The 14,320-nt window shown below is 47.6% G+C and overlaps 1 protein-coding gene across 1 annotated transcript; it reads left to right on the top strand.

Moving 5' to 3' along the window:
* Positions 1 to 12,916, top strand: LOC133135635 (prolactin-like). The gene is made up of 5 exons (XM_061252794.1): positions 1 to 69; positions 9,412 to 9,629; positions 10,476 to 10,583; positions 11,181 to 11,345; positions 11,577 to 12,916. Exons 2-5 carry the CDS (start codon positions 9,468 to 9,470, stop codon positions 11,769 to 11,771), a joined length of 630 nt encoding a protein of 209 aa, XP_061108778.1. The 5' UTR covers positions 1 to 69; positions 9,412 to 9,467; the 3' UTR covers positions 11,772 to 12,916.
* The last annotated feature ends 1,404 nt before the right edge of the window (positions 12,917 to 14,320 follow it).

Genomic DNA, 14,320 nt, shown 5'->3' with positions numbered 1-14,320 from the left:
GCGATCTTTGGCGGTTGAGCCCGTGACAGCCTCATATTTCTTCGTAAAGCAGATAATCATAACGGCACGGTAAGCACAATCAATTTCCTTTATCTCCTGGGGGATGTTTAGTGAGATGTATTATGCGGGCTGGCATCTGAACACTGCTGAATAAGAGAGCTGTTCATCAGGTTTATAATCTTCCGACGAGGACGTTCTCAGGTCATCCTAACTAATAACCACGTCGTTCTGTCTGTCGAGGCAGCAGGAACGTGAGTAAACGGCCAAAGATTTGTCATTTCAAGTCCGAGAAATACTGAGAAATACACGGTTCAAAAAATATCGGAATTATTTTCGGATCTAAAATGACAATAGAGGGAAGGCGCGTTGTGCAATCATCAAGTGTTAGGTGATAAAAGACCTGCTTCTCAATCCACAGGCTAATCCATTAACTGACAACACTGCCTCGTGCACCGCCTGTCCCATCGGCACACTGGTGGACTCATTCAGACATTACCCTTTCAAGCGTAGAGAGCATTCAATCACTGCGATTTGACAAAAAACGGAAATGTTGTGAGGAAAAACGGATTAAAATGAATGACTGCAAAAGTCACAATATGCATTCCCAACGGTGACAACAAAAAGTAGACTACTAGAAATAAAGTGACTCGTTATAAGACCTGTATAATATATTCAGTTAATTATCAGTTCTCAGCACACGAAGCAATTCTAATGTGTCAAAACGACCAGAGCATTAGTGTTTTGAAACCACGTCATGAGTCAACTTAATTTTCAGTTGTGTGTTTTAGGCGCCATCTAGTGTACGCATTGCGTTAAAATAGACATTAAAATAGACAGAACCGGATGCGTTTTCATTTGAATATGCTCAAGTAGTGAAAATGTCCAAACATAAATAGGGCAGAATATGTATTCGTACACCTGTCCCAGCATCAGGGACTAGACAGGGGGTCTGTGAGGCTCCTTCTGTTATCTACTGACATCACAAAATCATCTCTTTTTTTTCCAAGCTAAACAAAACTCAGTATCCAAAATAACCAGAGTCATGGCAGAAACAATGTGGTTCAAGTGTGAGAGAGCAAGAGAGAGCGACGATGCCAAACTGCTTCACACAGGTCTTCTGACTCACCTGGAACAGAGGACTGGGGGACCCCCTGCTGGTGGGTGGGTGTAACACCTCCCTGCAGTGCACTGGTGATTGGATCTCGCTGGAGAGATCATTCCTTCTGTCAGAGAGGAGAGAGAGAAAAGAATCCTGTTTGTGCATGTGTGTGAGAGAAAGTGTATGAGTGTGTGTGTATGAGTGTGTGTATCTGTGCATGTGTGTGTGAGAGAGAGTGTGTGTCTGTGCATGTGTGTGAGAGAGTGTGTGAGTGTGTGTGTATGTCTGTGCATGTGTGTGTGAGAGAGAGTATGTGTCTGTGCATGTGTGTGAGAGTGAGTGTGTGTGTGTGTGTGCATGTGTGAGAGAGTGTGAGTGTGTGTGAGAGAGTGTGTGTGAGTGTGTGTGTGTGTGTCTGCATGTGTGTGAGAGAGAGTGTATGAGTGTGTGTGTGCATGCGTGTGAGAGAGAGTGTATGAGTGTGACCCCTAGTTGACCCTAACCTGGAACCATGCTAGAGATGTCTCTCTCTCTCTCTCTCTCTCTCTCTCTCTCTCTCTCTCTCTCTCCTTCTCACTCTCTCTCTCACTCCCTCACTCTCTCACTCTCTCTCTCATTGGAGAGTGGTGTTTTGGGAGGGGGGGAGCGGTAAATAAACGATATAAAAACACTGCATTCTTACTGCAATGTTGCATCATCAAAACAATTTCATCACAATAACGGTTTATGCTAGCTGGGCCAGTCCTCTCTTTTATTACAATGCAGCAGCTTTCTGCTGAACTGAAAATGATGACCTCTTACAAACTCAGGCCTTACCGTAAAGACCGAACTCAGGCGTTACTGTGAAGACCGAACTCAGGCATTACCATAAAAACCGAACTCAGGCCTTACCGTAAAGACCAAACTCAGGTGTTACTGTAAAGACCGAACTCAGGCGTGTCAGTGAGTGATGTGTGTAGAGGAGCGGTTGTGAGTGAGTGATGTGTGTATAGGAGCGGTTGTGAGTGAGTGATGTGTGTATAGGAGCGGTTGTGAGTGAGTGATGTGTGTAGAGGAGCGGTTGTGAGTGAGTGATGTGTGTAGAGGAGCGGTTGTGAGTGATGTGTGTAGAGGAGCGGTTGTGAGTGATGTGTGTAGAGGAGCGGTTGTGAGTGAGTGATGTGTGTATAGGAGTGGTTGTGAGTGAGTGATGTGTGTAGAGGAGCGGTTGTGAGTGAGTGATGTGTGTAGAGGAGCGGTTGTGAGTGATGTGTGTATAGGAGCGGTTGTGAGTGATGTGTGTATAGGAGCGGTTGTGAGTGAGTGATGTGTGTAGAGGAGCGGTTGTGAGTGATGTGTGTAGAGGAGCGGTTGTGAGTGATGTGTGTAGAGGAGCGGTTGTGAGGGAGTGATGTGTGTAGAGGAGCGGTTGTGAGTGAGTGATGTGTGTATAGGAGCGGTTGTGAGTGAGTGATGTGTGTAGAGGAGCGGTTGTGAGTGATGTGTGTAGAGGAGCGGTTGTGAGTGATGTGTGTAGAGGAGCGGTTGTGAGTGAGTGATGTGTGTATAGGAGTGGTTGTGAGTGAGTGATGTGTGTAGAGGAGCGGTTGTGAGTGAGTGATGTGTGTAGAGGAGCGGTTGTGAGTGATGTGTGTATAGGAGCGGTTGTGAGTGATGTGTGTATAGGAGCGGTTGTGAGTGAGTGATGTGTGTAGAGGAGCGGTTGTGAGTGATGTGTGTAGAGGAGCGGTTGTGAGTGATGTGTGTAGAGGAGCGGTTGTGAGGGAGTGATGTGTGTAGAGGAGCGGTTGTGAGTGAGTGATGTGTGTATAGGAGCGGTTGTGAGTGAGTGATGTGTGTATAGGAGCGGTTGTGAGTGAGTGATGTGTGTAGAGGAGCGGTTGTGAGTGAGTGATGTGTGTAGAGGAGCGGTTGTGAGTGATGTGTGTAGAGGAGCGGTTGTGAGTGATGTGTGTAGAGGAGTGGTTGTGAGTGAGTGATGTGTGTATAGGAGCGGTTGTGAGTGATGTGTGTATAGGCGCGGTTGTGAGTGATGTGTGTAGAGGAGCGGTTGTGAGTGAGTGATGTGTGTAGAGGAGCGGTTGTGAGTGAGTGATGTGTGTAGAGGAGTGGTTGTGAGTGATGTGTGTAGAGGAGCGGTTGTGAGTGATGTGTGTATAGGAGCGGTTGTGAGTGAGTGATGTGTGTAGAGGAGCGGTTGTGAGTGATGTGTGTAGAGGAGCGGTTGTGAGGGAGTGATGTGTGTAGAGGAGCGGTTGTGAGTGAGTGATGTGTGTAGAGGAGCAGTTGTGAGTGAGTGATGTGTGTATAGGAGCGGTTGTGAGTGAGTGATGTGTGTAGAGGAGCGGTTGTGACTGAGTGATGTGTGTAGAGGAGCGGTTGTGAGTGAGTGATGTGTGTAGAGGAGCGGTTGTGAGTGAGTGATGTGTGTAGAGGAGCGGTTGTGAGTGAGTGATGTGTGTATAGGAGCGGTTGTGAGTGATGTGTGTATAGGCGCGGTTGTGAGTGATGTGTGTAGAGGAGCGGTTGTGAGTGATGTGTGTAGAGGAGCGGTTGTGAGTGATGTGTGTAGAGGAGCGGTTGTGAGGGAGTGATGTGTGTAGAGGAGCGGTTGTGAGTGATGTGTGTATAGGAGCGGTTGTGAATGATGTGTGTTTTGGAGCGGTTGTGAGTGAGTGATGTGTGTAGAGGAGCGGTTGTGAGTGATGTGTGTAGAGGAGCGGTTGTGAGGGAGTGATGTGTGTAGAGGAGCGGTTGTGAGTGAGTGATGTGTGTAGAGGAGCGGTTGTGAGTGATGTGTGTATAGGAGCGGTTGTGAGTGATGTGTGTATAGGAGCGGTTGTGAATGATGTGTGTTTTGGAGCGGTTGTGAGTGAGTGATGTGTGTATAGGAGCGGTTGTGAGTGAGTGATGTGTGTATAGGAGCGGTTGTGAGTGAGTGATGTGTGTAGAGGAGCGGTTGTGAGTGAGTGATGTGTGTAGAGGAGCGGTTGTGAGGGAGTGATGTGTGTAGAGGAGCGGTTGTGAGTGATGTGTGTAGAGGAGCAGTTGTGAGTGATGTGTGTAGAGGAGTGGTTGTGAGTGATGTGTGTATAGGAGCGGTTGTGAATGATGTGTGTTTTGGAGTGGTTGTGAGTGAGTGATGTGTGTAGAGGCGCGGTTGTGAGTGATGTGTGTAGAGGAGCGGTTGTGAGTGAGTGATGTGTGTAGAGGAGCGGTTGTGAGTGAGTGATGTGTGTAGAGGAGTGGTTGTGAGTGATGTGTGTAGAGGAGCGGTTGTGAGTGATGTGTGTATAGGAGCGGTTGTGAGTGAGTGATGTGTGTAGAGGAGCGGTTGTGAGTGATGTGTGTAGAGGAGCGGTTGTGAGGGAGTGATGTGTGTAGAGGAGCGGTTGTGAGTGAGTGATGTGTGTAGAGGAGCAGTTGTGAGTGAGTGATGTGTGTATAGGAGCGGTTGTGAGTGAGTGATGTGTGTAGAGGAGCGGTTGTGACTGAGTGATGTGTGTAGAGGAGCGGTTGTGAGTGAGTGATGTGTGTAGAGGAGCGGTTGTGAGTGAGTGATGTGTGTAGAGGAGCGGTTGTGAGTGAGTGATGTGTGTATAGGCGCGGTTGTGAGTGATGTGTGTAGAGGAGCGGTTGTGAGTGATGTGTGTAGAGGAGCGGTTGTGAGTGATGTGTGTAGAGGAGCGGTTGTGAGGGAGTGATGTGTGTAGAGGAGCGGTTGTGAGTGATGTGTGTATAGGAGCGGTTGTGAATGATGTGTGTTTTGGAGCGGTTGTGAGTGAGTGATGTGTGTAGAGGAGCGGTTGTGAGTGATGTGTGTAGAGGAGCGGTTGTGAGGGAGTGATGTGTGTAGAGGAGCGGTTGTGAGTGAGTGATGTGTGTAGAGGAGCGGTTGTGAGTGATGTGTGTATAGGAGCGGTTGTGAGTGATGTGTGTATAGGAGCGGTTGTGAATGATGTGTGTTTTGGAGCGGTTGTGAGTGAGTGATGTGTGTATAGGAGCGGTTGTGATTGAGTGATGTGTGTATAGGAGCGGTTGTGAGTGAGTGATGTGTGTAGAGGAGCGGTTGTGAGTGAGTGATGTGTGTAGAGGAGCGGTTGTGAGGGAGTGATGTGTGTAGAGGAGCGGTTGTGAGTGATGTGTGTATAGGAGCGGTTGTGAATGATGTGTGTTTTGGAGTGGTTGTGAGTGAGTGATGTGTGTAGAGGAGCGGTTGTGAGTGAGTGATGTGTGTATAGGAGCGGTTGTGAGTGAGTGATGTGTGTATAGGAGCGGTTGTGAGTGAGTGATGTGTGTAGAGGAGCGGTTGTGAGTGAGTGATGTGTGTAGAGGAGCGGTTGTGAGTGAGTGATGTGTGTATAGGAGCGGTTGTGAGTGAGTGATGTGTGTAGAGGAGCGGTTGTGAGTGAGTGATGTGTGTAGAGGAGCGGTTGTGAGTGATGTGTGTAGAGGAGCGGTTGTGAGTGATGTGTGTGGAGGAGTGGTTGTGAGTGATGTGTGTATAGGAGCGGTTGTGAGTGAGTGATGTGTGTAGAGGAGTGGTTGTGAGTGATGTGTGTATAGGAGTAGTTGTGAGTGAGTGATGTGTGTATAGGAGCGGTTGTGAGTGAGTGATGTGTGTAGAGGAGTGGTTGTGAGTGATGTGTGTATAGAAGTAGTTGTGAGTGAGTGATGTGTGTATAGGAGTGGTTGTGAGTGAGTGATGTGTGTAGAGGAGCGGTTGTGAGTGAGTGATGTGTGTATAGGAGCGGTTGTGAGTGATGTGTGTATAGGAGCGGTTGTGAGTGATGTGTGTAGAGGAGTGGTTGTGAGTGATGTGTGTAGAGGAGCGGTTGTGAGTGATGTGTGTAGAGGAGCAGTTGTGAGGGAGTGATGTGTGTATAGGAGCGGTTGTGAGTGAGTGATGTGTGTATAGGAGCGGTTGTGAGTGAGTGATGTGTGTATAGGAGTGGTTGTGAGTGAGTGATGTGTGTAGAGGAGCGGTTGTGAGTGAGTGATGTGTGTATAGGAGCGGTTGTGAGTGAGTGATGTGTGTATAGGAGCGGTTGTGAGTGATGTGTGTATAGGAGCGGTTGTGAGTGATGTGTGTATAGGAGCGGTTGTGAATGATGTGTGTTTTGGAGCGGTTGTGAGTGAGTGATGTGTGTATAGGAGCGGTTGTGAGTGAGTGATGTGTGTATAGGAGCGGTTGTGAGTGAGTGATGTGTGTAGAGGAGCGGTTGTGAGTGAGTGATGTGTGTAGAGGAGCGGTTGTGAGGGAGTGATGTGTGTAGAGGAGCGGTTGTGAGTGATGTGTGTAGAGGAGCAGTTGTGAGTGATGTGTGTAGAGGAGCGGTTGTGAGTGATGTGTGTATAGGAGCGGTTGTGAATGATGTGTGTTTTGGAGCGGTTGTGAGTGAGTGATGTGTGTAGAGGAGCGGTTGTGAGTGAGTGATGTGTGTATAGGAGCGGTTGTGAGTGAGTGATGTGTGTATAGGAGCGGTTGTGAGTGAGTGATGTGTGTAGAGGAGCGTTTGTGAGTGAGTGATGTGTGTAGAGGAGCGGTTGTGAGTGAGTGATGTGTGTATAGGAGCGGTTGTGAGTGATGTGTGTGGAGGAGTGGTTGTGAGTGATGTGTGTACAGAAGTAGTTGTGAGTGAGTGATGTGTGTAGAGGAGGGGTTGTGAGTGATGTGTGTATAGGAGTAGTTGTGAGTGAGTGATGTGTGTATAGGAGCGGTTGTGAGTGAGTGATGTGTGTAGAGGAGTGGTTGTGAGTGATGTGTGTATAGAAGTAGTTGTGAGTGAGTGATGTGTGTATAGGAGTGGTTGTGAGTGAGTGATGTGTGTAGAGGAGCGGTTGTGAGTGAGTGATGTGTGTATAGGAGCGGTTGTGAGTGATGTGTGTATAGGAGCGGTTGTGAGTGATGTGTGTGGAGGAGTGGTTGTGAGTGATGTGTGTAGAGGAGTGGTTGTGAGTGATGTGTGTAGAGGAGCGGTTGTGAGTGATGTGTGTAGAGGAGCAGTTGTGAGGGAGTGATGTGTGTATAGGAGCGGTTGTGAGTGAGTGATGTGTGTATAGGAGCAGTTGTGAGTGAGTGATGTGTGTATAGGAGTGGTTGTGAGTGAGTGATGTGTGTAGAGGAGCGGTTGTGAGTGAGTGATGTGTGTATAGGAGCGGTTGTGAGTGAGTGATGTCTGTATAGGAGCGGTTGTGAGTGAGTGATGTGTGTAGAGGAGCGGTTGTGAGTGATGTGTGTATAGGAGCAGTTGTGAGTGAGTGATGTGTGTACAGGAGCGGTTGTGAGTGAGTGATGTGTGTAGAGGAGGGGTTGTGAGTGATGTGTGTATAGGAGCGGTTGTGACTGATGTGTGTATAGGAGCGGTTGTGAGTGAGTGATGTGTGTATAGGAGCGGTTGTGAGTGAATGATGTGTGTAGAGGAGCGGTTGTGAGTGAGTGATGTGTGTATAGGAGCGGTTGTGAGTGAGTGATGTGTGTATAAGAGCGGTTGTGAGTGAGTGATGTGTGTATAGGAGCGGTTGTGAGTGAGTGATGTGTGTATAGGAGCGGTTGTGAGTGAATGATGTGTGTAGAGGAGCGGTTGTGAGTGAGTGATGTGTGTATAGGAGCGGTTGTGAGTGAGTGATGTGTGTATAAGAGCGGTTGTGAGTGAGTGATGTGTGTATAGGAGCGGTTGTGAGTGAGTGATGTGTGTATAGGAGCGGTTGTGAGTGAGTGATGTGTGTATAGGAGCGGTTGTGAGTGAGTGATGTGTGTAGAGGAGCGGTTGTGAGTGAGTGATGTGTGTATAGGAGCAGTTGTGAGTGAGTGATGTGTGTATAGGAGCGGTTGTGAGTGAGTGATGTGTGTATAGGAGCGGTTGTGAGTGAGTGATGTGTGTAGAGGAGCCTCCTTCGGCCAGCCTGCTCACAGCTGCTGACAAACATTCACATCAGACGAACCAATGACTGGAGTGAGAAGGTTAAAACATAATAACAAAGCCCTTCCACAATACGCTGAAATTATATTGTGTTTATTGAGTGGCATTACTATTGTGTACTATATTACATTAATATTGCAGGATTTGCTCTTTTAATCCCCTAATAGATCTGTAATTCTTTAAGTTGTGCGTGGTACTTAATGTTCTGGAGCCAATTATAATTTTCCTATTTTGCTTTTGTAATTAAAGTGTAAAAACCCAGTGACCACACGCCTGTAGCGTATCTGAAACAGTAAAGCTGAAACGGAATCTTATTACGTCATCGCACACGCAGTGCGGAACGAGCGAACGGCCGTCAGGCCGGGCAGGGCCCGCCCCGCACGCTGTCAGAATGACGCACGGGAGGATCGCTGCGTACGCGACCCACAGCGTACGCGACCCACAGCGCACGCACGCGTTTACAGATTTAACAGCATTTCAGACTTCACTTACAGTATCAAAAATATTTTCTCCAAAGACTTTCTTCATATATTTTGCTGAGGTTATGCCAGACTCACAACTGAAGCATGAACATGTGTACATATGTATCTTTTGAAAACTCACATTTTGTAAGATTTTACAAATTCTTAACTATTGCAAACACATTTTTGGTGAACAAAGGATGTAATGGCTGGCATTACAGGTGCACCCAAACATGCTTCAGTAGAATCCCACACTGCTTTCAGCGTCTTGGCATTGTTGACGTTAACAGGGACAGTATTTCAACATCAGCAGCTGTTCCGGGAGACGTGCACTCAGAGATGGGCCTGTCTCACTCTCACTGGGGCAGGAAAGGTCCTGATATCAGGGGGAGAGGAGAGGACCCCCCCAACCTCTTTTATGTCCTACTTTTCCAGCTCTTGAGATGTTTTGGATGTTGCTGCTCTTGATTGATGTGAACTTCTGCTGTCCGTGGTAGGCAGGCATCTCTTCTTCTTCTTCTTCTTCTTCTTCCTCTCTCTTTCTGGAGGGGAAACTCTAGTCCTTAAAACTTCCCTCCCTCGCACACGCGGCATTCCGCCTGATTGGAGATGGTTGCTCCGGGCTCCGGACGCACTCTGTGATCCCATTCCGTGACGAATCAAAAGTCGTGCGCACTCCCCCCCCCCCCCCCCCACCCACCCACCCATGTACATTTAAGATCCACAGACATGGCCACAGCCACAGCTGCAGCTCAGAGCCCAACCCGCATCCACCACCAGCGCCAGCCGTCAGCATGTCCCCGGACACCAGACACGGTACTTCTCAGGACTGGGTTCAGCTTCATCCCACACATTCGGCGGGACGGTCAGAACGGGACCCTTGTTTTGGGACGGTGCTCATGTGCGTCTCTGTGCTGTGTGTTTTCAGCGTGGGGGCTTTTCCTGCTGCTGCTGGGCCACGACCTGCCCGCCGGGATCGGCTCCATGCCCCTCGGGGCCGGCCTGGGGGCCCCCGGGGCCAGCTTGGGGCCGGTCTGTGCCCGCTGGGGCTCAGAGTGCCAGCCTGCGTCCCTGGCAGAGCTGTTTGACAGGGTGATCCAGCACGCCACCCACATCCACAGCCTCTCCACTGACCTGCACAGCGAGGTGGAGTCTCTCTCCTCTCTTCTCTCCTCTCTGGAGTGCGTGATTCTCTCTCTCCTCTCCTCTCTGGAGTGTGTGAGTTTTTCTCTTTCCTCTCTGGAGTGTGTGAGTTTTTCTCTTTCCTCTCTGGAGTGTGTGAGTTTCTCTCTCTCCTCTCTGGAGTGTGTGAGTTTCTTTCTCCTCTCCTCTCCTTTCTCCTCTCTGGAGTGTGTGAGTTTCTCTCTCCTCTCCTCTCCTTTCTCCTCTCTGGAGTGTGTGAGTTTCTCTCTCTCCTCTCCTCTCTGGAGTGTGTGAGTTTTTCTCTTTCCTCTCTGGAGTGTGTGAGTTTTTCTCTTTCCTCTCTGGAGTGTGTGAGTTTTTCTCTTTCCTCTCTGGAGTGTGTGAGTTTCTCTCTCTCCTCTCTGCTTTCTGGAGTGTGTGAGTCTTTCTCTCCTGGATGATTTCTCTGCATATTGTTATAAAGCATGCAGGTATCTGTTGCATTGGCTGCTTCCATTTCAGCAGACCACAACAGTAGATGCCAAAATAATACATTTGACAGTTAGTGAATTTTGAAATTGTAAATTTGACAGTTAGTGAATTTTGAAATGGTAAATTTGACAGTTAGTGAATTTCGAAATGGTAAATTTGGAAGTTTGTCAATTTTGAAATGGTAAATTTGACAGTGAATTTTGAAATGGTAAATTTGTCAGTTAGTGAATTTTGAAATGGTAAATTTGGCAGTTAGTGAATTTTGAAATGAGTCAGTTTTGAAATAATACACTTGACAGTTAGTCAGTTTTTAAATGGTAAATTCGTTTTTTTCAACCTCTCGGTTTCGACTCCCGTTTTCCCTTCTTTGGTCTGAAGGAGCAGAACGTCTTCTCCAGCAGGAATCAGATCGGCAGAGCCCAGCGGAGGTGTCACACCTCCCACATCCTGCCTCCTGCTGGGAAGGAGAACGTGCAGAGCCTGGCAGTGAGTACCACCATTCTGTTCTCTCTCAGAAAGTGCAAAAACAGGAGAATGTTTATTAAAAAAAATAAAAATAAAAAAAAAGAAATTCAGCCAGTTATTCTAATGGCCTCTTGGAATGTATTCAGTTGTACCGAATTCATTAAACATAGTGGGTAATGTTGTGTGTAACGCTGTGCGTAACGTTGTGCCTGACGCTGTGCGTAACGTTGTGTGTAACGTTGTGCCTAACGCTGTGCGTAACGTTGTGTGTAACGTTGTGCCTAACGCTGTGCGTAACGTTGTGTGTAACGTTGTGCCTAACGCTGTGCGTAACGTTGTGTGTAACGTTGTGTGTAACGCTGTGCGTAACGTTGTGTGTAACGTTGTGTGTAACGCTGTGCGTAACATTGTGTGTAATGTTGTGCATAACGTTGTGCCTGACGCTGTGTGTAACGCTGTGCGTAACTTTGTGCCTGACGCTGTGCGTAACACTGTGTGTAACGTTGTGTGTAATGTTGTGTGTAACGCAGTGCGTAACGTTGTGCCTGACGCTGTGCGTAACGTTGTGTGTAACGTTGTGCGTAACGCTGTGCCTGACGCTGTGCCGTTTCCCTGCAGAGGGAGCAGCTGACGGCTGTGATCCTGAAGCTCCTGCTGGCCTGGAGAGAGCCGCTGTCGCAGTTCCACCGGAACGCCGGGAATGCCCAGGCCTCCAGCAGGGCTCGGGACATGAGCCACATGGTGCACCAGCTCCGGAGCGGAGTGGAGAAGGTGGCGGAAAGGGTACGAGACCGCCGCCAGTTAGCCACAGCCACAACACATTATTAAGTTATTCAGTTATCATTGTTAAAGCCAAAGAGGTGAGAGTTTCCTGCTTATAATTTACAGAACTGCTGGGAATTAACTGGTGGATATTATGAGCTTAGGAAGTGTCCTTCTCGCTAATATATAATATGATGATGAAATACTGCAAGCGATTATTTTATTATACAGTGGTTGTTTGACCCACTGCAGATGCAGCTTCTGGGCATGCTCAGTGGCTTCCGGGGCGCCCCTCCCCCGGTGGGAGCCCCCCACCGCCCCTCCTCGGGCAGAGACGCCCCCCTCAGTGACCACAAGCTCCTGCCCTGCTTTCGCCGGGACATGGACAAAGTGCACAGCCTCCTGAGGATCCTGAAATGCAGGATATTCCCGGAGCACGGATGCTAAACCTGCGAGCCGGGAACGCTCATCCCAAACTTCCCAAAGTCCGGAGAAGCCCGCTCTCAAACTCCGGTCCTGCTGGGCGGCAGCCGTCAGCGGGGCTTCCACCTCCGAGTTCATTTCAGCCACTGATTGGATAGATTCCTCCCACTTTGTTTTCAGAGCCTAAACTGGCCGCTGATTGGATGGGAACTACAGACACCGAAAAATAGGGCAACATTCTTAGACTGGGGTTGAAGGAAGTTGAAGGAATTCTTACAAAAGAGTTGCAACTTCAAGTGTTGTTCTGAGTGACTGACGGGAAGGAACTACCAAAATTGTTCATTGTGTGGTGTAATGTGTACTATGGTCTTTAGTGTTAGGACATTCAGCTGAACATAGTGCATGCAAGTGTCTGTGTCTGATTTTAATAACTTGAATGAAGCATGAATCTTGGGCGAGAGAGAAACCAGCATTTTTATTTATAAACGACAATTTACAAATATAGTAATTGTTTATTCAGCAAATATATACATTTGATGCTTTCATTGAATATTTTTGTTCAACAGGAAGTGCGTTTTAGTGGGGAGAAATGCACTGGCTTCATCTCATTTTACACCCACACGTTACACTGTCAACGTGTTCTCCTTTTAATCCTTTTTACTGTATCTGAATAATGTTAGTAAAACACGAGATTGCAACATTACCATAACCCACCAAACTAAAAAATAAAACACATTGTGCTAGCCTGAAAATACAGTATTCCCTCAAATTAAAGGAACATAACACATTAATAGTAACAACTAAAATGACTTAATTATTAGGTTTATTATGCAAACGGCATTCCCTGTTATACAGAACTGCTGTGATTAAGATATTAAGATGTCTTTGACGTTTCCTTTAACTTTAAGTGTTGGGTTTATGTATTCATAATCACAGTTCAGAAAAAAGAAAACATGTTAATTGATTTGTGAATGGATTCAGTAATAGTGACTGAGTTTAAACCATGTGTCATTCACCCTCTACCCTCACAATGAATAAAGATTCAAACAGGCATGCAAAAATGTGACCTGTCCATACTGTATATATGATTACTAATATCACAGACAAATTGCTGTTGTCAGGACTTTTACTCAGTAAATCTACATTAAAAAAGATGAATCATTAAAATAATTAAAAACATATCATATCATACTCTTCAGGCTCTTCACTCATTATTAATATTATTTTGAATTAATTCAAAGCGGATTAATTTTTTTCATCAAAAACTGAATATGAAGCTTCAACCATATACAACAAGTGAAGAACTATAACATATTCCATTTTAATATTGAGTTTTCAGGCAACACCTGGGAGGAATATTCATAAACATATTTCTAATTTTTAAAAAAAGCTTACGCTTGGAGAATTGGGGAAAGTGAGAACATTGCGGGTGACGTGTAATTAATAGTGCCTTTAGATAGGAGGTTTGGAGCAGGAAAGATGGGGAAAGGGCTTGTGAGGCGTGCACGCTCTGGGCTCAGGCCATAACAGAACTGGCACAGAGAAGCGTGCAGTTTCATAAGAGACGGATTCATTGTAGATCTGGGATGACAAGGAGTAAGAATATCTGTACAGCGCTGGGTGGAGAGGAGCCTGGGAGGAACTCTGTGCAGCACATGCTGAATGAGTCACAGGGTCACGTCTGGAACACTCCTATCCCATTTCTGCTGACGGTTTCTCTAAACCTACGCTCACGTTATTACAGACACTGCTGCAATCGAGCTTGTGTGAAAATGAATGCCCCTCCTTGAGAACAATGTCACCTTTCTGTGATGATAACAATAATTATCTCCAGAGTACGAACGCAGAACCAGAACTTGGATGTGTGAAGTAAAACAACTGGATGTTGAATAAGATCACTGGTAGAACCATTACCCCATACTGCATTCCACGCCCTTGTCACATCTCGGATGCCTTTGGTTTTAAAAGCACTCTTTCACACCACACTTTTTACACTGCACTTTTTGTTGAGTTTGACCCAGTTTTTAACACGACCCAGTTCCCCAGTACGAGTGAGTCACAGAGCGAGTCACAGCGCGAGTCCCAGAGCGAGTCCCAGAGCGAGTCACAGCGCGAGTCACAGAGCGAGTCCCAGAGCGAGTCCCAGAGCGAGTCCCAGAGCGAGTCACAGCGCGAGTCCCAGAGCGAGTCACAGAGCGAGTCCCAGAGCGAGTCACAGCGCGAGTCACAGAGCGAGTCACAGAGCGAGTCACAGAGCGAGTCCCAGAGCGAGTCACAGAGTGGGTCACAGAGCGAGTCACAGACTGAGTCACAGAGCGAGTCACAGAGCGAGTCACAGACTGAGTCACAGAGCGAGTCACAGAGCGAGTCACAGACTGAGTCACAGAGCGAGTCACAGAGCGAGTCCCAGAGCGAGTCACAGAGCGAGTCCCAGAGCGAGTCACAGAGCGAGTCCCAGCGCGAGTCCCAGAGCGAGTCACAGAGCGAGTCACAGAGCGAGTCACAGAGCGAGTCACAGAGCGAGTCCCAGAGCGAGTCACAGAGCGAGTCCCAGCGCGAGTCCCAGAGCGAGT

Source organism: Conger conger, chromosome 8 (assembly GCF_963514075.1).
Source record: "Conger conger chromosome 8, fConCon1.1, whole genome shotgun sequence".
Taxonomy (NCBI): Eukaryota; Metazoa; Chordata; class Actinopteri; order Anguilliformes; family Congridae; genus Conger; species Conger conger.
Note: the sequence above shows the minus strand (reverse complement) of the source record. Positions and strands in the feature narration are given on the sequence as shown.